The 26,362-nt window shown below is 39.7% G+C and overlaps 1 protein-coding gene across 4 annotated transcripts in view; it reads right to left on the reverse strand.

Annotated features, from left to right (window-relative positions):
* Positions 1–26,362, reverse strand: part of PTPRM (protein tyrosine phosphatase receptor type M) — a 407,502-nt gene that overhangs the window by 214,786 nt on the left and 166,354 nt on the right. For all 4 annotated transcript variants that reach the window (XM_081205534.1, XM_081205536.1, XM_081205535.1 and 1 more), the window contains exons 6-7: positions 25,728–25,902; positions 15,709–16,002 (exon numbers count right to left, since the gene is read on the reverse strand). In XM_081205534.1, the coding sequence (XP_081061660.1) occupies positions 15,709–16,002; positions 25,728–25,902 (469 nt within the window). The remainder of the gene's footprint in view (positions 1–15,708; positions 16,003–25,727; positions 25,903–26,362) is intronic.

The raw sequence follows: 26,362 nt of genomic DNA on the forward strand, positions 1-26,362 counted from the left end.
AGACCCTCTTTAGACCTGTTCCTGAACTGGGTATGAGTATATAAAGTGAAAACCCTTAATCAATGTCCTGTTATGGAGCAAATTTTATATTGGTTTTCAGGCAGCGGCCTACCTCCCCCTGGGACATGGTGAAACTTTATTTTCCACTTCAGAGATTCAGTGTAGCGCAGGAGAAAAAGCATTTTCCTTACTTTTTTTTTTTAAGTTCCCAACAGTAGTTTGCCACTACTACTGAGAGGGATTTCATTTGAAAACCCAGCAATCCATTGTGGGGTTATTTTCTGAACCACCTTTAAAAATAAGGATGTGATGTCAATAAAAGTTTCATTTCTTCTTCATAAGTAGGCCAGAAGAACAGATGCTGCTTTTGCCTGAAGGGAGAGAGGTTTAGTGCTTTGTGACAAAGCAGAGAGAAACAGAACAACATAACATTTCCTAACTGCTACCTGCTAAAATCTCCTGATGCTATCATACTGGAAAGGCAATTGTGATTCTTCATTCATGCATTGGAAACCAAACAACATCAATAGAAACTTTAGTATTCTCAGCAATTACCAGCACCTGCAATTAAATACTAGTTATTTTTTGAATGGCAATTGAGAATATATCAAATCTATCACAGGTTAAGAGGGGATAAATGCAAGGAATCTCTTCAAACCTTCCACACACGTACACTGGTAAATCCAGTCGACTCACTTGGCTGGTTTAAAATGCAACACTGGTTCCTCAGAGAGGCTTATAAACAGAACTGAAAGCAACATAGCTACACAAACAACACATACCTTTCAGAGGAACTATCTCTGACAAATGGTTTTAAAAAGAAAAAGGCTATAAATTCCATTACAAATCTGGTAACAGAAATCAGGTCACTGTTTAAACAAAACAATGTACAGGACATTGTTTAAACAAAACAAATGCTAATAGCACATAATTAGTTATCATTTGAAGTGTGCAATAACTCCCCCCCCAAAAAAAAAAAATCTTGTGGGTATGAAAAGGCTACTCAAAATCCATAGGATAAACTAGGAAGAAGCTTAGTACAGTACTTTTAGTGCTTCTACTTTGCAATCACGAGTTCCCTCACACTGCTGAAATTACGTCTGAACGATAAAGTGGGTTGTAATGCAATGTCTGTGGGTAGTTTCAGTTTCTGCGAAATATGCCCATGTGTCATGGAGTAATATTCCCTTTCTTCAGGGAATGAGGGAGAGGACTCTGAAATAAAAGGGGAAGGGCAGGCAGAGCCTGCTCCAGAAGCACTTCCATCAGATAAGTCAGTGGTGCCAATGCCCCTTCATTCTGAGGATGCTTTTAACACATCCTTTTTAAAAATCACATGAAGTCACTGAGTGAAGTTATCCGGAGTTTTGGAGTTGAGTGCAGGAAGTGACATGTTGTTGTTGTTTAGTCGTGTCCGACTCTTCGTGACCCCATGGACCAGAGCACGCCAGGCACTCCTGTCTTCCACTGCCTCCCGCAGTTTGGTCAGGCTCATGTTTGTAGTTTCAAGAACACTGTCCAACCATCTTGTCCTCTGTCGTCCCCTTCTCCTTGTGCCCTCCATCTTTCCCAAAATCAGGGTCTTTTCCAGGGAGTCTTCTCTTCTCATGAGGTATTGTAGCCTCAACTTCACGATCTGTCCTTCCAGTGATCACTCAGGGCTGATTTCCTTCAGAATGGATAGGTTTGATCTTCTTGCAAGGAAGTGACATAAGTGGATCCAAATGGAGGCTTGATCTGATTGCTCTGACCTCACGGCATTGTTTACCCTATTAGCCTTCGCAGACCTTATCGGATCACCAAAAATTTTGTAAGTCTCTCCTGCACCATGAGCAACCATTTACCACACATTTCAATGCCCTTTTTCTGGTCAGGAAGTTATCTACACTCTCCCTAACAAGAACTCAAAAATGACCACCAAGGTGGGAAAATTGGGGAAGCCAGATGGCGAAGTCCTGGCAACCATAACTCAGTTTTTTACAGAAGTGGAAGGATGTGGCAGACGAATGGGCTCAAAGCTTGAAATCCCCAGAAAATTGTTTAGCAGCCTTTTGAGTCCAGTATGCAAGAAGTTCCAGCAACCACATCAGAGGCACTGGATATTGGCACTGCACACTCAGATTGCTTACAGCAGCTGAGAAAACCAAATGCTGATCTGCAACTAAATCTGCAACAAACTCTGATCCCGAGGCTAGGGCATAGAAACGAACCTCCACTTTAGAGGTTCTCTGAGGTATGTAAAATCTTTTGCAACAAAAATAAACTAAAAGTATAAATAAAAGTTTCTTCTCTATTAGGAAATATCTCAGGGCAGTTTTCTTTTGACAAGAACATGAATGGAAAAATACTTCACACTTACTGCATTTACTGAATGTAATATTTTTGTTATCAAACTGAGCTCTTCTCATACAATGAAAAGGCATGTCAACTCCTGTTTTACTTGGTATGGGGGGAGCTGCAAGCAAATAATTAATACAAAATGTCTTCAACTCAATTCAGATGGGTGTATTAGGAAGGGCTGTGCCATAAGTAACTAAAAGTTCTCTAATTTGTATTTGTCAGCTGATATGATGCTCTTTGAAGCTTGAACACTTTTTAGAGGTTTAAATAAAATCCAAGGTTACAAGAAACCTTCAGGGAGGGCAGCCAAGTAGAAAAATTAGATGTATTAACAACAGACACACATTTTTGCCAGGCAGTATCTGAATTTTTTGGTTAATCAAGCTCATATGTGCTGGTATCCTGAACTAATCATTCTTGCTGGGTGCCAAGTAGAATAAAACTAGGACAATGCTGGATGCCAAGAATATTGCCTTCTCCTTTTCCAACAAGGAGATAAAATTTTCTTGAACGATACCTACTTTGGTAGCCAAGATTAAAAGAAACACTTTATAAGTTCTAGCCTGGGGAAAAGAATGTTAAGCTTTATCTTTGTTACTGCACCTAGATGGATTTCAAGGGAAACAAACATGTTTTTGTTTTCCTGGAAGCAGCTGAACCAGTCTCAACCAAGAGTATTTTCCCAAGTGTAGAGGGTGGTATCCAGGGTTTCCTACTGCTGTTATTGGTATGTTCAGAGTGGAATTTCACTTAGGGGATTAAGTGAGAAGGAAGTTTTGCCCATTTCCTTCTCCCACTGCAATCTTCATGCCATCTCCCAGGCTATTTCGGAGGGTTCCCCAACTATTGAGAGCAGAAGTTTCGAGAACATAGGAAGTAGGGGGAAATCAACAACAAAAATTCTCTTCTACCATCCCACCACCAGAATTCCTCAGCTGAATCAGATGCTTTACATAGGCTAAAAGAGCCCTTTCTTTCAGGGGAGGCAAAGTCTTCATTCAACCTAGTGTCTCAGCCTCACAACACACTTGCACTTATTGGTAGATCCGCATCTTATCCAGATAACTCACCCATGCATCATGGAGAACAAGAGTTCCTCCAGCCTGCCATCCCACTTGGGACGACTGCACCAGCTCTGATGTCAGTGTACATTCAAATGTGTATTTCATCTGGGATATTAACTGCATACATGCACTGGGATTTTTACACATGTTGCCTGGTGGCACGGAAGGCAGAACTTTGCTCCCAAAGGCACACTTTGCTCCCAAATACCCCCAGGGTCAACGATCCAGGGGAGAATAACACCCAATTCAACCCAGTGTTAAAAAGAGGCAATACACAAACCCCTTTCAACATCTGCTCAACATGCAGATATCAGGAGCAGGTCCACCCTGTCAGCAATGTACCAAAGGCATGGTTAGCAGCATAGCCCTATCCCCAGCCATAGCATGGACTCTCTTCACATATGAACAGGGCTACAGATACCACAAGTGGTTCTTGGGCATAAACACAAGTCCATCACAAGTTAAGAAAGCTATCCAGGTTTCTCAAACAAGTAATGCAAGCAGATGTTAGATATACAGATTGACACTAGTTTTGTTTATTGATTTGTTTCATATTACCGGTAAATAATGTGATGTTAACATGAATTTAATAGGAATAAATAGTGTATGGATTGCAGCAGAGCTATGTGGATCATTTATGTATACAAAGGGTCAAATATTATAATCTGTCCATTTTTAAAATGGAAATACTAATTACCTCTGGGATCAAAGAAGGTGACATTTTTACTTGGCAAATTTCAAAAAGTAACCCTATACATGGGAGACCTTTATTTTTTGTTATATTTCCATGTTTACAAACCCTGAGAGTAATGCAAGCAACAAAACAACTTCATTTAACACACCCTATCCAATGGTTTGAGAAATGCATTTAATCTCCTTCCCCCAAGGCACACAATGAAATGGGGGAGGCGGTGAGGAAATAGCTAGAAAGCCTCTGTGCAACAATTTTTCATTATGACTACAACATCCCTATCTATCAGGGGTAGGCCATTTTGCTAAGGCAGTGATTGGGGTCAGGAACTATACACACTCTGTAGGCTGTCGTGTACAAATTTTATGCCCTTTTCATACTATGATTTAGTCAGTGGTGGATGCACTAAACAACATGTGTAAATGCGGATTTATGGAGAGGAGACAATTTCTGCAGTTCAGTGAGCTTATCAGAATGAGTTCTACAGATGAAACTCCACTCTTGGAAATGAAATGCGAAGGACATAGATGAGCAAAGCTTTTTTCTCTCAGTCACTGGTTGGCTACCAGAGCATGGGAGTGAATATCTGTAATTGACAATTTTTCTCTGGATTCATGGTATTACATTACTGCAATGCCACATAAAGGGTGAATAATATCAGAGAAAACTTTATGTTTACCTAGGGCAAAAATATACTTAGGCAATATATACAGACTAGTATCAGTATAAAAACATTTCCCAATTTAGTCTAGATGGAAAAGCTGAAAACAAGGAATCTGTCTGCAAATAGCTGTTCTTCAACTTTAATGCAGAGTTCTACACTGCATTTAACAGTGAATAGCTATAGCCGTATGTATCCATACGCAGGGATAGGGAAAAAATTGTTCTGTTCGTATTTTAATGCAAACCTACTTAATTTGCACTTCCTGAACCAATAGGCAAACCAAAATGAAACTAGTCTTTGAAATTCACACCTCTCTAAACTTTGCAATGCAATTCTGCAACCCAAATTATATAAAAGAACATGGATGTTAGACAAAACTGTCCACATAAATGGAATGATTAGTGAAAATAATGTATAAAAATTCATATGGGGAAATTGCTTGCAAAAATGTGTACACTAGGCAAAATTACATACAAAATTCATGTATTAGGAGAAATACACAAAAATGGGCAAAAACTTTTGTGCTGAAGGGCTGCTTTGAAGTTTGCTCATTCCTTTGTGATTTTTAGTGGGTCCTAAAATGAAGGCCATTACAGTTATTTGGATTCTCTACCACCACCTAAAGGACCAACATGGCTGCTTGAAATGTCTGACTGTTCTGAAGTCCATAAAGTGTTAACTATACTGTCATGACTAAGAAGGCAGCAAATGTAGCCACTGTAAATGCTAACTAGAGCAATTCTGCAAAACAAAGGAACAGAGAAAAATAATTATCAGGTCGAGGGAATAAAAGAAAAATCTGAGACACAAGGTACTTAACTAGTTATTTGTTTGTAAGTAGAAAATCCAGGACTAAAATTTAATGCTGTTACAATACAAACACCAAACACTCATATCTTCACTTGAGTTCTAGGGATAATGATGTCACAACAAGAACTACCTGAAAACAGTATGTATATTAACCGAATCCAAATGCTCCAAGACAGCTCTAATACAGCTTGAAGTCTTGGCATGAATCATTCTATCATAATGTACTTCTGAAACTGAAAATGCAGCAAGATGCAACATACCACTGGGATAGTTCAGTCAGTGGAGCACGAGACTCTTAATATCAGGGTCGTGGGTTTGAGCCCCATATTGGGCAAAAATATTACTGCATTGCAGGGGGTTGAACTAAATGACCCTTGTCCCTTCCAACTCTACAATTCTATAAAAAATTACATAACGAATAATTCTGGAAATAATCCAACTAAGTATTACCAAGAGTAGCCCTATTGAAATTAATTAATCTAAGTTATCCTGTTCATTAATTTCAATGGATCTCATCTGATTAAAATGGATGAATATATCAAGACCTGAAATCTGCAAAAATGTTGAAAAAATATTGTGTGGCAAGTGACTAAAATCCAGAGAGAAACACAGAGAGAGAAAGAGAGAGGGATTTTGTTTTTTGCTCTGTCTTCCATAATCAGCCTCTACTCACTAAAAGTTCAGTCTTTTCAGCCGTTTAAATTTAACAATCTGACACATCCTCACCTTACTTTGTCAGGCCTTAATTTCCTTACAGTGTGTCAGCACCTGTTTACTGATTTCTTACACATCTATTTTATATTGAATGAGGCTGAACTACAGACTTCCTATTGTAAATACCAAATACTCTGCAATTTCCATTGTATGTAGGAGGACGATCTGATACTGGCTGTTAAAAGAGCAGCAAAACTAGAATCTCATTATGCGGTCAAAAACTTTTTGCATCCTGTCACTCTCACTGGATATTCAAATAATAGATGACTGCAAGCAGTGCTTGTGTATTTTACAGATCTGTTCCACTTGCAGCAAAACAACCCAATCATATGCATGCTTACCCTTTAAGAAGATCCAGAGTGTTCAGCTAGCCTACTCCCTAGGAAGTGGGATTACGGGGGTAAAGCCACAGTCTTTATCCCTGGTTCCCATTACCAAGGGTAGAGTAAAGCGACATTCTCATTCATGCAGATGCCATGGCTACTGTTATGGAAAGCAGAGCAGAGGCCATGCTGCCACCAGCAGTGGGCCCTAAAACAGGGCACCTAAGGATCCGCTGAATCTGATATCGGGCCAACTTCTGGAGATAGGAACACTCCTGGCTTCTCTGCTATGCCTGTGAAAAATACTGATTGAACCATCTTTCCGCCTTCCACTCTAGCCAGTGTGAGCAGCAGGGTTTCGGCTGCAGTGGTGGCTCTGGAACGGTCACCACCTTCCCTGGTCTTCTCAATGATATCAGGGCCACACTGGGGTACAAAGTTACAAAAGCTCCACCGCTTTGCTCTGTCCCATTGCTCCCCTGCCAGAGTTAGGATTGCTCTGTAAGTAATTCTTCAAAGGGGCCATAAAGGACACATTTCCTTTAGAAAACACTGAAGTCAGCTCAGAGTACTAGATGTTGCTGCAAAAATATTCCAGCAGAGTACCAAAATACTGCATTTTCCTGCAAGGTTATAAAGGTGCTCTTGGCAGCATTAGTAACCGCAATGCATTATCATCTCACAGAGCTTGTATTATACTTGCATTGAAATTTTAGAGTTCATCTAAAGTGATTTCCCCCCTCTTGTTTATATGCATTTAGGGTTAACACACAGCGTTCTCTGTTAACAGGCTCTAAAAGTTAAGAGACTCCTGGGACTCATGCCCTTTAAGTTAGTTGCTATAGATGGTTTTATAAAAAGAGTGGTTTGAAAATGTAGGCTCAATGTGAAACTGGACTATTTATTTTATTATTATGTTTTAAATGTGTGTGTGCATGCACATACATGTAATTGCATGGGTGTGCATGCACACACAGAGAATGTGACTATATTTGCACTGCTGTAAGGAAAACTGCTAGTCATTTAAAGTTATACGGGATATATATGTCAGTACAGTTTGGTTACAGTTCCTTTATAAGCCTGCACAGCGGAGGCAATGAAATCCTAATACACCACATTCAAGCAGCCATTTTGTGTTTGTTGCTCAAAAGGGAGTGAATCCCTTGGGCTATTTTTAAAGCTTCATTTTCAACCAAAAAGCAAGTTTTAAGCAAAGGCAGATCATCAATGTGGTTCCATCAAAGAAAAGCAAACTTTTAAAGCTTAACAAACTATTGACTTGGGCTTCATGGCACCTGAGGGAGAAATACAATGTCCTGAATTTTGTCTGATGGGTTTGTGACAAGCATTATTCCACAGCAGACTAGTTTCTATCATGTCATTCCAAACCATGGATGTGGTGTCTTTATATCCTGCTTGTGAACTGCTTTAAACCAAGTATTGCCAGTTATATAATGATGTATTGTACACTCTGGAGGTACATCAATATCCTCTCATGTAACAATAACATCAGTGAAATTCTGTTTGGGGTTCTACAGAGAATACAAGTAAACTATCCAGAATTTTTCAATCTTAAAAAACAGTTAAGCCTCAGTCTTTCACATGAGTTTGAAAACAGTGTGTTATTATCAAAATAGACAGCTATTTTTTAATCCCCAAGATGTCCTGCCACAAGATATTGAGTTGCTGTACCAAAGAAAAAGAACAGAAACTTGAATCTTCAGATACTGTTTTTTATGTATGTCACTGTGTTATTATTTTACTTGCTGGTGTTTTATTGTGAAGTTGTTTCAAGATACTTTATGGGAAATGATTCATAAATTGAAATAAACAAATATCTTATATTCAAAACTATTTTTAAATGATATACAAATATATGCAAGTAGATGGGGTGAAAGTCTTGTTATGCAATGCAGGTGGATAATGGAACTGCCAGTGAAACAAGTAAAGAAATAACAGCCTAGATGCCTGTGCAATAGAAATATGTTTTCCCCCTCCTCAGAATGAGGGCAATGGAAGGGCTTCATTCGCTATCAATGATCTTATGATGTAACCAGACTAGACTCACTATGTTGCCCTGTTTTGTCACCCTGTTCATTACATGATCTTTGAGTAGCTAGTATAATTCTGTGAACAAGTACTTTCAGGTTTTAAAAAAATGGCACAAAAAGCCAGCAAACTCAGGGAACAATGGCTGTGGAAAGCCCCGAACACAGATACCCAAAGACCCCTCAATAATTCTAGTGATACTATTGAAATCCTCCACCCCCCATCGGAATCCCCCACCCTCATATTTAAAACTCTTAATTACCTCTTTTGTGGAGCAGCACCGATGAGTTAGCATTCTACCATTCATCCATTTTTTGTTCCAGACTTCATTCAGATTGCTGTGTATATAAACACTATGCCAGTTTTCACTTTGTGTTTTTTTTTTTTTTTTGGTCCCTTACAGGTCACTGATGTCCACGAGCACAAATTTTAATTAAACTTCTGTGCAAAATTCATTAATTAAATTACCGTATTTTTCCATCTATAAGATGCCCCCATGTATAAGACACCCCCTATTTTGGGGGACTCAGACTTAAGAAAATGGGGGGGAGATGGCCCAGAGTATAAGACGCCCCCTAATTTTTGACATTTTTAAGGGGAAAACCCTAGTCTTGTACACAGAAAAATATGGTATGTGTCTGCCTGTAGCTTAAACCAGATGACAGGTGGAGAAGAATGTGGGGGGAGAGATTACCCACAAAACAGCATGATGAAATTCAGAACATAAGCATGTATTCCCTCCCCCCATTTATATACTGCCTATCTGCCAAGGTACCAAAGGTACCTATCACTGGTTTTTATGGAACCTCCTCTGCCCACCCCCAAAATAACAACTTTCAAATAAAAAAACTGACTCAAAACAAAAGTTCAGAGCAGCACTAGACATAGTTCTAAACTATATCAATGTATAGAATCAGTGGTTATTCTCAAATAGCCTAAACTGTGGTAACATTCTTTTCCCCCTGAATTTATCTTCCCAAATACATCTTCGTCTGTTTTGATATTTTTATGAAACCCTAAATGAGACAGTGCCCTTCTTTAAATGAGATTGCTTTTGCCTAGATTTATGGCAAATTAATGTATGCTGAGTCAATATATCATATTAACTGGATATAGAATCATTTCTTCCCTGGATAAGTCCTTGATGAGAATGTCAACTCTGCAGTGGATTCCCTGTTTTCTCAATTCTGTCACAACTGTCAACCCGCTTGGGAATGTAAGAAGAGGGGGGAAAATATCTGTATGATCTTGAATACCTAGCATTTGTATTAATGTATTTTCAATGAAGCTAGATGGATACCTGTTAAAAGTCTCTTGCCAAATTTGTTCAAGTTAAGGAGACCGAAAAAGAGACTAAAGCTTACAGTTTTTTAAAAAAAACATCCTGAAACACCTCATCAGTGCCTTCAAATTATTATTTATGCTGTTATTTTTTTGCCTGGTAACAGCATTTGTGAAGAATACGCATGATATGAAAAATCAAGACCATGGATAAATTGGGGATGTCGGTCTCTCACTTTGCAGTCTGATTCTACCTGTCCTCCAATGCTTAGTGAACAGTGAGAGAATAACCCCTGAGTCTTCTACAAGTCAGTGAAAGTACAGAGTTCTTTATTCACCCTGCACTAGGCCAGTGATCACCAATGTGATGCTCACAGGTGCACATGTATCCTCAGAGGCCTTCCGTGGAACCCAGAGGGCCTCTCCCCAAGGGAAATTAGGCTTGAAAAAAACATTATATTGTAACTAAAAGTATAGACTATGGTGTGTGCTTGGCTGTGCTGTATATGTGCGGTGTCCAGCTTCTCCAGATTGCAAACGTGTCCCCAAATGTTGGCAAACCCTGTTCTATGCTTTGGAGAGGGATTCCCGCCACTTCTGTGTCTCCCCCAAAGCCATGCAAAGTGAGAAACTGACACCTCGCTCAAGTCTTTCACATGTAACAGAGGCTCAATGGCCAGCACAAATAATGGCTGACTACAAAGGTACCGCAAGCACCACTATCCTTTACCAGAAGTGACAGAGACACATCCCCATTTAGATTACCTAGAATTTGTCTAAAATAAAGAGATTTATGCAGAATAATAATAATTTCGCACACACTGGTTTCTATTAGAAATGCTATTATCCCTGATACAAGGGTCTACTTTGTCTCCCAAGATGATTTGGATCTATTTAGCTTTTATTGGCAGGCTAATGGAACTCTACTGTACTTCTCTTTTTTATATCCAAACCAGGTGTAACTGTGATTAATCTGAACAAGTGCTCGCAGACATACACAGTGAACCAACACTTTAGAAAGTAGAGTTTAATGCTATTGAGCATTTGGTGATTGTGGGATAATCCTCTTTCTTGCAGTTAAGATTCTGTTGTTACTTGCTTGTCATTACTCTAAAGGGGTTGTATCAGAAGGCTCTTCAATCCAGTGGGGGCTTCTATGAACAAGGAGATTTTCACTGAATCACCCTTGCCTCTGCATCCTCTTGCACCCCCTAATCTAAATCAAAGGATTGGGGAACCCATTGGGAGCTCTGAAAAGGCCTGCAGGAGAAGGGCAGTTTATTAGAATTGCTGCTATGAACAGAGAGATCGGATAGAACCCAATATTTTACTACCCAATGAGTTCAACATATTTATGTCTAGGATTTGCAGGTTACAGCTATTTATTGCTATTTGTGTCTAGAGGTATACTTTGGATTCTGCCAAAACATTATGCAGAGAGAGAGTTATTTCCTGTTTAGGAATCCTATCAGTAAGTTACATTTGCTTCTAAGTTCTCCTAATAGAATTAGTTATAACACCAGTAGTGACACTAATGCAATTATGCACTATAATTCAATTAATTTATTTTGCATCAAAAATGTATTTTCTGCTTCATATAAACATTATTTTGGATGAGAAGCTTATGTTTGCAGGAGCATTTATGCATATACACCACCCCTCTTGTGGTGGCCCATTATCTGGTCACAAACAGCAATTATGTAAAAATGGCAGAAGCAATTCTAAGTATGTTACATTCTTCAAGCGCATCTACAAATTCAATTATTTATAACTGCTCACATAAGTAGGGAAGTCAAAGCAAAAGAATATAAACATTACTACCTGAAAATAAGTGCTAAAAGAGGGGAAGGCTGATTAGCGCAGAATATTTCAAATAAGGCTGATAAGTCAACATGAAATTAATATACTTCCTACTTTAGAGACATTTTTCTGCAAATTAAATGGCTACAGGATAAGACATCAGTAAATTACATTAAATTATTCTAGGTCAGCGAGCTTCAGGCGTGCAGAATTTTCACAGTTTCCAATTCTGTGTTAAGAATGGAAGTGTCTTCCTAATACCCCAATTAGATGTCCCTTTTATTAGCGCATTTTAGCTACACATTTTCCATTCTGAAATTATCCTAATTGTAAGAAAGTTTTATTCTTTTAATGTACATATAATTTTGAGCAAATCATTTTGAAGCACATCAGAACTTTTATAAAGGTTGATTTAAAAAACACTGCAGCACTTATAAATGTCAAAATAAAGAACAATGGAACTAATCTGTTTTATCACTCTGCAGAAATTAGTATAAAAACATTAACAAGCCTCACTTACTTTCAATATATTATTCTATTCTAAAGTTAAGAAAAGGCTAGCATACTAATATTACAATGTATTTAAAATAGTAATTAATAAATGAATTTATAACTCCCCCCCCTCTCTCTCTCTCTCGGGGGGAGGGTGTAGGGGGGACTGGTACTTTTGGGTTGGTATTTAAGAAATGGAACAATCTACTGGGAGTTTTCTTATGAAAGTTTCATGGAAATGAACAGGAGTAGCACAAGACACAGGTGGCGCTGTGGGTTAAACCACAGAGCCTAGGGCTTGCCGATCAGAAAGTTGGTGGTTCAAATCCCCATGACAGGGTGAGCTCCCATTGCTCGGTCCCTGCTCCTGCCAAGCTAGCAGTTCGAAAGCACGTCAAAGTGCAAGTAGATAAATAGGTACCGCTCTGGCGGGAAGGTAAACGGCATTTCCGTGCGCTGCTCTGGTTCACCAGAAGCGGCTTAGTCATGCTGGCCACATGACCCGGAAGCTGTACGTTGGCTCCCCCGGCCAGTAAAGTGAGATGAGCGCCGCAACCCCAGAGTCGTCCGCGGCCGACCTAACAGTCAAGGGTCCCTTTACCTTTTTTAGCACAAGAGTATGGAATGCCACTCCCAAATTATTCCCAGTTCTGTTTCCTCCATGGCTGGGTTTCTCAAACTTAGGTCTCCAGCTCTTATCGGACTACAACTCCCATCATCCCTAGCTACCAGGATTCGTGCTCAAGGGTGATGGGAACTGTAGTCCAAAAACAGTTGGAGACCCAAGTTTGGGAAACCTTGCTCAATGGGAAATGCTGAAAAGCATCTGCCAGTCACCATCGTCAATACTGGTCTGACAAGATACAAGCAGAAAACACTAAACAATGCCTGAAAACCATATTCTCTTCCACCTCAAACAGGTAATACAGTCAGTTTCAGGGATAGGCCATACTAGGATCTTCCTCAAAGGTAAAACTGTAGCTGTGATCCAGCATACCTGCTATGTAGGTATGTGCATACAGTAAAGCTTCTACAATTTCTGAAGTATAATTCTGAATACCTGGATGAGTTTATAAAGCAACGTCCGGTGCACCAGTGCTTGCCTGCTACTCAGATAAAAGAGGAAAAGGTTTGGCCATATGCACCTACTCGTCAGTGAACTTTTCTAGACAGCCTCAGCTCCTTTCTAAGCCAATCTGGACCCACATTCACACAAAGTCTGTGACAGGTAGGGTTCAGGGAGAATGCAAACAACGCTTGGCTGGCAATAGATTTGCATGGGCAAGGGAGATTGCCTAAGACCTGCAGTTGCTACAACAAGACCTGTACACGTCTTCTAGAAACTCAGCATATTTCACAATTAGAGATGGAAGTCCTTGGCTACTTTTGTGGGAATAAGTCCCACTGAACACAGCGGGACTTACTTTTGAGCAAATATGCATAGCATAGATCTGAAAATGTTCATAGCTGTATATATTTGAATTTGAATATTTCAGCAAGAACATGCAAGTTATGGAAGTATAATTTGAAATGGAAACTTATTCATTTAGCCTGCAACATGCTTCCCTTCCCAATACACTTTTTCATACCACAGCATAAAGCATTTTCATGAACAATATGTAAACAGCTCTCTGAGAATTTTACAGCTACTTTTGGAGAACATTCTCTTTATTTTCTTTGCATTGTAATTATAGGTACATTTATTTATCAGTGCTAGAATGTTCTAACTTACTTGAATCTCATTGTGCCTGGCCAAAAAAGAAAGAAAGAAAAAAGCATTTCAGGGAACTATTAAAATTAAAAAACGCAACTTCTTTCAGTGCTTTGAGTCTCAAAGTGGTCTGCTCTTCCCCAAGGGAACAAGCTTGTAGCATACAATTATCACCACAATTTAAAAGGCACAATGATTCATCTCTTAAAGGACTACCCATTCTGTCAATTCTACGGTGCATATTTGAGAAAGCATAGCTTCACCGCTAAGTAGTTTCACTGATTTATTATTAGCAGCCTATGCAACTTTTTAACCATTTGAAAAGTATATTCTTATACATGTTTACTCAGGAACAAGTCCTATTGTGTTGAATGAGGTTTAAACCCATACAGCACATAGGGCTGCACCCTAAGGCTACACTCCTATACCCACTTACCAATGGGGAATAAGCCCCACTGAATTCAATTGTACTTCTGAGTCAGCATGCTTACTCTGTAAAACACTCTTAAGCATAGGTGGAGTTATGTGAGACAACAGAGCGAAGACTAGGGTATCTCCTGAGCATTGCTCACTTCTCCCTCTGCTCTTTGACAATAGAGAAGAAATTTTGGAGCAGGAATCTAAGCGAGACCATACAAATGGTTTTTGTGGTCATATGCATCTAAGCATACTCAAGTTTTTTTAACAAAAAGTAAACAATAGCTCAGTCGGTAGAGCATGAGACTCATAATTTCAGGGTTATGGGGTTGAGCCCCCGGATATGAAATAATAACTTACTATCTTTTATTCATTCTCAAAAAGGAATTGAAACTAAGAGGGAAGAACAGTAAGTTTTACAATCTTTAGTGTGCTGCTTATCTACTAGGTGTGCTATAATACCAAGTTTTATGTAATGCTAACAATTCTACTTCTCTCACCCAGGATGATTTTACTAGAGCTCTCATTTGTATCTTTTTACAGGTAGAAAGGCTAACACCAATGATTTACAATGGAAGAGTCTATGGGTTAGACCTATGCTGTTAGCTGAACATAGGTTCAGTTAAAATCAATGGAACAGATTAGGCATAACTTAATTCATCCCAATGATTTTAGTGTGACCTAAATCTAACTAAGTTTGGATCCAGTCCAAGGCCTTTCCATATTTATCACTTATAGCTGATGTTTGATTCAATGTTTTTAAGAATTTGTACCTAAGTGTCTGCACCTTTGGTAACATGTCATGTCACTGTAATTAGAGGGTGAGTGTAGTTTTCCCTTTCTTCATGCTAATGGTGAGTTCTGATTAAATTTAGACAACTTCCATGGCTGTAGTCACACCCCTTGTGTACCCTCATGCTCCTCCGGTTAGTAGATGTTGGAATTATGATTATGTACAAGGAGAGAGCCCTTTCACAGCTTTACAAAAAAAAATTAATGCCTATTATTTGCTGTTATTTCATTCCATGGAGAGACACTTAACAAATCCATCTGCACGATATTGAGGCCCAAAGTTGTAAGGAATGAACAAATAGAAAATAAAACACAACCTAGCAGTTTAGCTCTTTAACTTGTAATTGATTTAAGTATTAAACACATACTTAACTCTAACTGAAATCAATGGGAATTACAAGTGCTTATCTTTAGCGTGATCATGCTTGCCATAGGTAACTTTCAGGATTACTAACTGCTAGTACTAATTTGGCTTCAAAGCAAAAGTCATCCAGGATTTTAAAAAACATGATAGAAATGCACTGGGAACTAGAACTGCAGCTATATAAAGGTTTACTCACCAGCACATTTTGTTCTTGTTTTAAGAGCTGGTCCAGGAGATCCAGTTCCTCCTTCACCTGGTCTAGTGAGTAACACACTAATTTCATATTCTGTGTCAGGATCCAGGTGTCCAATTTTATAGCTTGTGGAATCCACTGGTTGTATATCATACCAGCTTCCACTTGAAGTGCGATATTCTACTTCTCTCACAATAATAGGTCCATCTCCATTGATAGAATTAGCATTCAACTGTATCCATAAATATGTCGCTCCAACTGATGACAGTTGAGGTGGTGCAATGGGAACAGGTGGCTCTGAAATAACATAAATCACAACTGTGTATTAAAAAACAACAACCCCTCATCAAGTAAATAAAATTAACAACACATATAAATGTTCTCATTGCCATTATTCATTGATTCAGTTTATATCGTATCCTTCCCCACAAATTAGCCCAGGATGGCAAACTTTTATATAGTTATAGCTTTTGAATTATGGTGCTGGAGGAGATTCTTGAGAGTCCCATGGACTGCCGGAAGATCAAACCTATCCATTCTTAAGGAAATCAGCCCTGAGTGCTCACTGGAAGGGCAGATCCTGAAGCTGAGGCGCCAATACTTTGGCCACCTCATGAGAAGAGAAGACTCCCTGGAAAAGACCCTGATGTTGGGAAAGATGGAGGGCACAAGGAGAAGGGGACAACAGAGGACGAGATGGTTGGACTGTGTTCTCGAAGCTACCAGCATGAGTTTGACCAAGCTGCGGGAGGCAGTGGAAGACAGGAGTGCCTGGCGTGCTCTGGTCCATGGGGTCACGAAGAGTCGGACACGACTAAACAACAAAACTTCCCTCTAAAAACAAATATCCATATTTATTTAATTTTCAGGATGCATGATAAGGTTTTACTCAGGAAACAACTGCAGTTGGCTCCATACTGAATCTAGAGGTGTTTATTACTACATTTCTATCCGACATTTTCTCTAAGGAGCTCAAGGTAGCAAACACCACCTCTTCCTCTCCAGGAGGTAGATTAATCTGGCATCAAGTGGAGCCCAGGGTGGAATACGAACCCTAGTCTCCTAGGTCCCGGTCAAACACGCTGACTACTATACCACATTGACTATACCAGCAGATGCATGACATTTTCCTGAAAGTTACTTCACTGGGCTTTGACTTTATGCAATCCTATTTGTTTTAATGTGATTTGGGAGTGAGAGGCTGTTTCTCATCATCATTTCCCCTTTTGTTTGGGGTGTAATAATCTAGGGGAGTGGTTTCCTGAATCTCTAGTCATTTCTTGACCTGGAGCCCAGTGAATTTGGCCAGTATCTCTACATACTCATGTGCTAATAGCTCACTTAATATATTGGCCAAACTGTTAGTATAAAAATTTAAAACAATAGGAGATATTACATGATATCATGTTAAATTGGCTTGGTCAGATGTGTTATACCCTAAAAATATTTGAAAACAGAGGCCCTAGTTGACTAGTCAGAAGCTATAACCAGTACTATTTCCCATACGTGCCTAAGCCTAGAAATATTGTTAAATGATGGCACTTAGACATTAAATGTCATGGTGAAAATGACAAAGAAAATGTACAGCTACAAGAGGAGACATTACATATCCCTGCATTAATGAGCTATTGTCACTGACTCCGATGAGATAAAAATGACAAGTCTGGCAGCAATTCAAAATGCCTACAAAAGTTCTTATTAATTATTCTTGCTCAATATAGATTGCTGCATTAAGAAAACATCTTTGAATCACTAAATAATGTTTTATTATACTACCAGTGACAATAAATGCCGCTATAAGTAGCTCAACCATTCCAAAACTTAACAATTCACATTGCAAAGACACAGTTACACCATTGTTCATAAGCTACATCTTTATGCAGAATCTGTGCAATTTAGAAAGCTGTGGCTTAACTAAAAATGATTTAACTTCATTTTAAATCATTAGTCTGTTTCTTCAACCAAAACATGAAATGGAACTTTGATAGAACATCCTGAGGCATTTATGTAGCCATGCTGAAACAACAGTTAATTACGTTCAAATTTCAAGTGCTGGTAAGGACTGTTGAACTGCCATTTGAAATTCAAGCTCAGGATTGAGGCTACAGAGGTTACACTAATTCATTTTTGGTGTTACAAGTATTAGAAACAGACTTTATTTTAATGGTTTTTCAGCCCTAAGGGTATTTTCTGATCCCCTGCACTCAAAAGAGATATATTGTTTCAACAACCTACATTCAATTTCTTGTTCTGTTCTAGAACTGGTCTAGTTTAAAGCTGGACTTCAATAATATGAAACTAAGGATAAATGAATCATCAGTGACTTACAACTGGTTTGGACTAGAAGGCATGAAAGTGTTACCACTGAAATGTACTGTGTTTGAAGTGATGGCTTTGGTTGTGAGCCTGTGGTTGACGTTTCCCATAGAAGCTACCACTTAATGTTGCAGATCAAGCAATGAATATGCATGCCTGAACTTAATTCTTAGGTTGTATAACAGCAGCTACTCAGAAATAGCTATAATGAGAAGACTACTTGAAATCATAAGGTGAGCTATTCACACGTGCTAGTTCACCAAACAGTTCTATCTCTGACAAGTGGTTTGTCTCCATTTCACAACAATATGCTGGCAAGACTGCTTCAGGAATGATTCCCTGAATAGAGAATGTGCCAAAAGGTCCCCACATAACAGATAGAGATCACAAGAAGCAGCCCTAACCTTACTTTCAAATAAGGGGGGGGGCAAAAAACAAAGAAAACTAAGAGTAGGACAACCTGCAACAGGAACAGCAGCAATTGGGAGCTTTTTCATTTCTTCCATTACAACTTTGTGTTCCCATGTATACAGATTAGTATAGAAGCAAGAGGATAGTCTGACCAGCGGCGGAGCAAGCTGATCGGGCACCTGGGGTGGTGCGCGCGCCCTACACCCAGGGGCGGCGCCAGCTGCCTGTGGGGTGGGGCAAGCCGGGGCAGGACGCTATGTGGGGCTTCCGAGGAGTCTGCCTGCCTCCTCCCACTCAGCTGCCCTTCAGCTGAGGGAGAGGCGGTGGGTGGACCGTTTAGGGCAGCGCAGAGCCTGCAGGTGTCCAAACCACCGCATCACTCCCAGGAGAGATGTGTGGCTCCCAGGAGAGATGTGGTGGACCACCCCCTCCGCACCCCCTTCCTCCGCCCCTGAGTCTGACACTATCCAGAGCTGCTAGCTCGACACCTAATAGCAAGGACATCACATATGTGCATTACCCTAGGCTATAAGAACGGGAACAGAGACTGGGCCCAGCCACCAGTTAGATTAAAGTCTTAAGTATTCTGCTTCCCCGCCACCTTTTTCCTAGAATCCCTGTCATCCACTGAAGTTTTGAATTTGCAAAGGTTGCTTTGTAATGATTTTTTAAAGGCAGGCATATTCCTCATTAGTACACAGGGAACATTTTCATCAAGGACTATGGGAAGTCAGACATAACAAGTGTTTAGAACATGCTCACTGAAACACATCTGTATGTCAATGCAGTTTTTGAGGTGCCCAAAACTACTGAAAAGAGAAGGCATAATAGTTTATCCTCATTGTGTATTTTGAAGAAATTCAAGATATCAGCAACTGCCACGGATGAAAGTGTTGTGACCATAATAAAAGCAACAAATAGATTTGTACAATTCAAAAGGTCTATAAAGAATTGCTGGCAGGTCGGGAGAGAGACAAGAGTGGAAGAGTAATAGTTAGCTCCCCACCCAGCCTACACTTCCAGCGAAAGGCTGTCTAAACACACAGACAACGGCACTGATGAACAGTAAATGTGCAGAAATCCAAGAGTTGGGTCAGAACGCACAAGTTCATTTCCCATTCAAAAATGCATTTCTTCTCCATTCCACATTATAACAATTATGGCTAAGAAGTCTATCATATTATGTGCCTGTTATTATGAGAGAAGATATGCCATAGTCTTCCACTCACAATAAATTGTTTGTTGAACCGCATAAAACTGTAAATCAAGAAATGTGCATGCTTGAAGCTTTGTACACATAAACACAGTCACTAAAAAGGACAAAGACAATACAAAGACTACAGTTTTAAGCATTCAACTTTAAAACGGTTTATACTGCAATGATACTTTGTGTGTGTGTGTGTGTGTGTGTGTGTGTGTGTGTGTGTGTGTTTAAAAGAATGTTTTTATTAAAGATTTTATTTGGTTACGAAAGTACATACACTGTCTCTGTTTTCAGATCATAAAGACCTTTCTACAGATCAGTTATATTCGATGTGAGACATTGATATTGTCTACAGTATATTTTCTTAAATCTTGCCACAGTTTTCCAAATGATTTTGCCCTCATATTTAAGACCAATCGCCATTACACTCGCCCTTGGCACATTCAGTGCTATTCAAGGTGCTAAACCTTCCATTTGACAACCTGAAAAAATATAAGCTATGGACAGCACAGATGGCTGCCCTTCCGTGCCCTGTCTTAAAAACCAAACAAAACTCCTCCTAGCCAGTCTGACACCTAGGTTTACCTTGTATGAACTCAGTAAGTACTTTGAACTCTGTAATAATCTGATATCTTCTCAGACAGGCTCATTCTGTTCTTCTAAATCTAATCTATGCTGCAGCTGACCACTATTAGAAAAGTTCGTTAAAAGATGGGTGTGCACATAAAATACTAATTTACGTTCCCAAATACCATTCTGTTCAGCTCTTTTTAGTTTATCTTATTTGCAATATCTGATTTATTTTATGTAACACGAGAAAAAATTAGTTTGGTTTTTTTAAAATGTGTGTTGTTGTTTTTTAAGAAGCGCAAATTGTTTTAAGAAACTACCCAAATTGTAGTTTTCCATTCCCAATGAAAGGTCAGCAGATTGGGTCTTGGCTCTACCCACAGGTTGAAGGCAGGCAGCAATGTTTTGGGACAATGGGGTCCCAGGATTCAATTTGCGAATTCCCTAAGCTCAGTAAAGAGCAGGAGTTGCAGGAATGGAAAACTACGATACAGGCAGGTACCGTTGTACTTTTCCCCATTCCTGCAATGAAAGGTCAGCAGATTAGGACATACCAGAGCTATCCCAATCTTGGGCGGCAGAGATGCTGCAGTGTTATGGAAAGAGGACCTTTGTAGGAGCCTCCGATCAAAGGTGGGTTCCACTGAAGTGAAGGCATCTATGTGATAGTGGTGGCCACCCTTCATTTTTCTAGTAGAGGAGCATAAGTGGAGAATGCGGCAGAGGTGGCTGCAGAATGAGTGAAGTGAGCAGTGATGTGAGAAAGCACAGGGAGCCTTTGAGTTTCATAGGAAAAGAGCAATGAAAGCTTTTATCCAACTGGCTAAAATGGCAGAAGTTACCTTCTTCCCCAAGAAAAAAGGGTGGAAGGACACAAAGAAGGATTCTGTCCTTCTGAGCTCTTTGGTTTGAGCAATGCAGACTTTTAGGGCTCTGAAAACATGCAGGGAATGCCAAACCTTTTTTCGTGGGTGCACTGAATTTGGAAAAAAGGAGGGAAGAACAAATTCTTGCTCCAAATAGAAGCTAGAAGTAACTTTAGGAAGCAGGAAGGCTAGGTCAGTACAGAAGACAGCCTATCTTTGTGAAAGGTGCAGAGGTAGAGGTGCTTGGCTGTGGACAGAGTGCTGAGTTCCAAAATTCTGCAAGATGAAATGATGGCCACTAAACGGTAACTTTGAAGGACAGTAGTTTGAGGAAGATCTCTTTCAGCGGTTCAAAGGGAGGCTTCTGTGGAGGTCTCAGGATGGGAATCTGTGGCTGGTCGAGGAGCATGTTAAAGTTAGCCCTTTAAGCAATCATTTCAAAAGTGGTTGGGAGGTAAGTGCCAGGTGGCTTATTTGAAGGAACCAAGGGCTGCAAGGCCAGAATGGTGTGATAAGGACTCTCACTTTCTCTTCCCTGATCTTCTGGAGGACCACCCTTGGAATGATAGAAAGTGAAGGGAGGGTGTAGAGAAAATCTGGTGGCCAAGGGAGAACAAGGGGAGAACATATAAGGTCTCCACTGATGCTGACTGGAATCTGGTAAAAAACCATAGGATCTGAACTTTGACAGGAGCTGTTGGAAAACTGCAGGATGCAGTTGCCATTCCTCTTGGTAGCTTTTCCTGTGGCTCAGCCTGTCTCTTGTGTGTTCAGGAGACTAGAGATGAGCTCAGCAATAAGTGACTAGAAGTTTTATTATGCTCAGCTGAGGAAAAGAGATACTACTGCACAAAACTCCAAAGATCAGGTGCCTCCTTGTCTGTGAATGTTGGATTTCACTGTGGTGGAATATGTACATATTTGGACACTGATGAGTTGGAGACGAGGAGCAAAGTGTTGTAGGGCAAAGCAAGCTGCTTGAAGCTCTAACCAACTGATGCTCATTGATGCTTCTGTTGGAGACCATAGGCCTTGGATGCTTAGATCTCTGCAGTGAACTTCTCGCCCCGTGAGACTGGCATCCAGGGTGATCGTTGTTGTCGGCAGAACATGAAAAGGAGAGCCCCTATGTAGATGGTGGATCACAATGTCCATCATCTCAAGGCTCAGTAAAAGTGGTGGGGGACTTTAACGTGCAGTTGTCTGCTCGATGAGATGTCTTTCTGGAGGGGTAGTAGAGCGTTGGAGAGGATAGGTGTGGTGCTTTGCTCACAGAGTTATATGTGCCACTGAGATTCATACATCTAGTACCTGTGCCATAAACATGAGACCCACTTTCTTGGATTTGATGAGGGTCTGAACCTCTCAGCTGATCTTTTCCTTCCTGGAGATCTATTGTCATGAGTAGGTTTTGAGAATGGAGATTTTCTTTGATAAATGAAAGAATTTCCATATGTTCCCCATTTCCTTGCCTCCCCAGTGAAGCTACAGATAGAAAATTAGTGAGTGCTTCTGGTTTTAAACTAACCAGAGCTTCCCATTATACCCAAGGTCCAGAAACTCTGGTTAGCTTAAAGTTTAAATGGTTTGAGAACAAGCCAGGATCATAAACCACTATTTGATATTGTCTTATTTCAATAAATAGTAATTCAAAACTAACCTGAGTTTCCCTGGAGTTCAGGCAGAGGAAAGCATGTCGCAACCATGCAAGAAAAGGTAGTTGGAGCATATGAGACCATATGGAGCATATGTGCTGTCTGTTGCACATAACACAAAACCATATTTCAAAAGGCCCACAGTGTACATAGTTTTGCTTATGCAGTAATTCCATGTAGGAAAATTTTTGTTATGTGAAGATGTCCAAAATATGTGAAGTTCTAAATACATGAAACAATGTTTCAAAATAAGCACTAAGCCATTTAATCAAGCCTAAAAAAAGAAAGCTGCAAATGTCCACGTTTAACTCCCTGATAAATATATATTTAAAACACATATGTTATTGGAAGGTGGGATGCAATTTTCTGTAAAACACACTTTAAAAAAAGGAATGTGTAATTGCCTATCAGTAACAATGCAAATGAGCTTAAGTATATCATAATGTTGTTATTTAAATATAATCTGTTCCAAGGTCAGTACACTGTTTAAAATGGGCTTTTTAGGTCACAAGGAATGGCCCGCATGAGGTCTCATAAAAGCTACGGCACAAGCAAAAGGAATTACCATAATTACTTCATCACACTACAAGTAGCTAATGGGATTACACCCTAAGGGTAAGCAATTATTCGCTGTACACAGTGTAAATGTGCTGAGAGGTGGATAAGACCAAATATTATAAGGATATGATAAATAAATTCACACATGGAAGGTGCAAGGTCAATGGTAGTATATTGATACAAGTTTTTAAGAAAACTGAATCTGAGGACTCTTTATTTGTCCTCATTTTTCATCAATATATAGCATGCCTGTAGATCACTTCCTTTCCCCCCTCATTATTGCCCCCACCCCTGTGTACTATATATCTGCTTCTGAATGAGATGTTCTTAAGAATTTTAATCGAAAAACTTCCATTTTAGCAATACAGTTGCACCTCAGTTGTTGAATGTAATCCATTCCGGAAGACTGTTCGACTCCGGAAATGTTCGACAACCAAGGCGCAATGAGCAGCTGGGAAATTTCATTGAGAAAATGGAGAAGTGTGCCTCAGAAGCTGTTCAGCTTCCAAAGTGCGTTCGAAAACGGAAGCATTCACTTCCGGGTTTTCGGCGTTCAGGTTCTGAATCATTCTGTTTCCAAGACACTCGAAAACCGGGTTCCACTATATATAAAATCCAAGTTTTAGTCATTTTCACAAGAAAATCACTGAGAGTGAGATTCACTACCAAAGAACATATAGAAAATTGAATTCATATCAGCAGAGTAACCTTTCCATTGTTTGTTTATTTTAAGGATGATCACCTTCACAGCTCCATTTCAGAACTTTCTGCACACTTGAGGGGCAGGCTGAAAAATTTCTTAATGGGACAAGGCATCAGTCCTAAATGTCTCAGATGCACTATGGGATGGGATGGTACTGGGCAGAAGACCATTACCACCATGGGAAAGTGGCAGGAGAACTATGCAAGGAAGAAGGAAGGCAATGGACTCAATGAGAGGAAATAAACTGAAGCTGAATCCAGTTAAGACTCAGGTACTGTTAGTGAGTGGTTCCCCAGACTGGAAGGATGGGAAGTTGCTTGCACTTGAGGTTATGCTGCGTCTGAAGGAGTGGGTATGCACCTTTGTTCAGGTGGCCTGAATGGCATAGAGTGCTTTACACCAGTTTTTGCTTGAGACTCAACTGTGCCCCTATCTGGACAGGGATAGCCTAACTTCTGTTGTCTATGCTCTGGTAATCTGGTTAGAATAATGTAACGCATTATACACGGGGCTATCTCTGAAGATAGTTCGGAAACTTCAGCTGGTGCAGAATTCAGTGGACTGGTCGCTCACTGGAGCAAGAAGGTTTGAGAATATTACACTAATCTTGGCCTGACTACACTGGCTGCCAATTACTTTCCAGGGCCAATTCGAAGTGCTGGTTTTGGCCTATAAATCCTTTTAAAAGCTCTTGACCAAAATACCTCAAGGACTGCCTCCTTTAAATAAAAATAAAAGTTGAGGTGGGGATTTAAGAAAGAGAAGCTTCTGACTGGTATCGTGCATCAGAACAACAAAAAATAGTTGTGTAGATGCACCATCCATAAAAGTCACTGAGAGTGAGATTCACTACCAAAGAACATATAGAAAATTGAATTCATATCAGCAGAGTAACAAAAGGCATCACAACTTTCTCCATACCACCTTTCCCTCCCTTCATCCTGTTCCCCCCCCCCGCCCCTACAAATGTGCCAGAAATGTTCATTGAAGAACTTTTTGCATAGCACTATTCCCTTTCTGCTTGTATCTTATTTTTTTTAAAGCCTAATTATGTGTGGAATTATACTAACTATACACCCCCCCAGTATGTGTAAAAAAGAAAGGTCAGACCTCATTTTGCAGCATAATTTTATAAGTATATCAAGTATATTTCATATAGTCATGTGCAGTTATATGTATTTGTTTATGTACTGCTCACTTTAGGAAACCTAGACTATATATGCATCTAATAGGCATACAGTATTATGTATATAATAATGCATATAATGATTAATATAATATGTAAGACTTGTTCTGTAGTTTTAGTGGAACAGAGGGGCTCGCTTCTTGTTGAGATTAAGGAACAAAATCATTGTTAGTTGAATATAATTTTATGGTCCATTGGCCACAAATAAAAAGTTGCAAAATGTAAAATACATAAGATTGTTAAAAGAGGAGGTTAAAAAGAAAAAGCAATCATAAAGTGTCTAAGGGAAGTTGCAATGTTTAGACATTTTGCAACTTGCTTAGTAATTTAAAAAATTAGAGCCTTCCAATAAAATGATCAACAGACTCTGGAGATTGTCCTAGGAAGGACTGTGTAAGGGGATATATCTGAGTTTCTCTAGCCTCCATTTAAAAGAAGAATGTGACACTGACTACACCTCTTCATTGTTATAGGAGCAGTACGTGTTATTTACAGGAGCTCTGTTATAACCTAAGATAGTACTCTTCTCATGCACACATCCATTCTGAAATACCTTTAACGATCAGTTCTGCATAATTTGATACTCCAACTCCTCCTTCTGTGCGAATCATGCAGCGGTAATTGCCTGCATCTCGTTTGGTAGCATTTACCACACTGAACGAAGCTACGAATCGCCGATCATTAAAAACTTTCATATCCTTCAGAGGTGCATCCCGTACAAGCAATCCCTAGTGAAAAACAAATTAAAAGTTTACTTTTGATGGGGGGGGGAACTATTGTAAAGAGATTTAATTTCTCCAATACTTTTCTACCCCAGTGAAACTCATTTGGCAGTAGGGCTGGAGGAGGAATTCATTTGGTCCACACCTTGAGAAACAGATCAACCCAAACTTGTTTGCAGATCAGAATGCAACTCTGGACCATGCATTCTTTCAAAACACGCAAACCATATAATAGAACCAGGGCTTTTTCCCCCAGCCGGAACTTGACAGAACACAGTTTCGGCATGTCTCAGGTGGGCACCATTGCCGTTATAAGAGAGCACAGGAGGCGTTCATTGTGAGCTCCAGAACCTCTTTTTCTAGAAAAAATAGCACCAAATGGACCTATTTGGTGGTAGGAGCATGAACCATGCACAGTTTCAAAATCTAGGTGTGGCTTGCCAGGTGTACCCCAATCAAATATGAA

Source organism: Podarcis bocagei (assembly GCF_964188305.1).
Source record: "Podarcis bocagei genome assembly, chromosome: 8".
Classification (NCBI taxonomy): domain Eukaryota; kingdom Metazoa; phylum Chordata; class Lepidosauria; order Squamata; family Lacertidae; genus Podarcis; species Podarcis bocagei.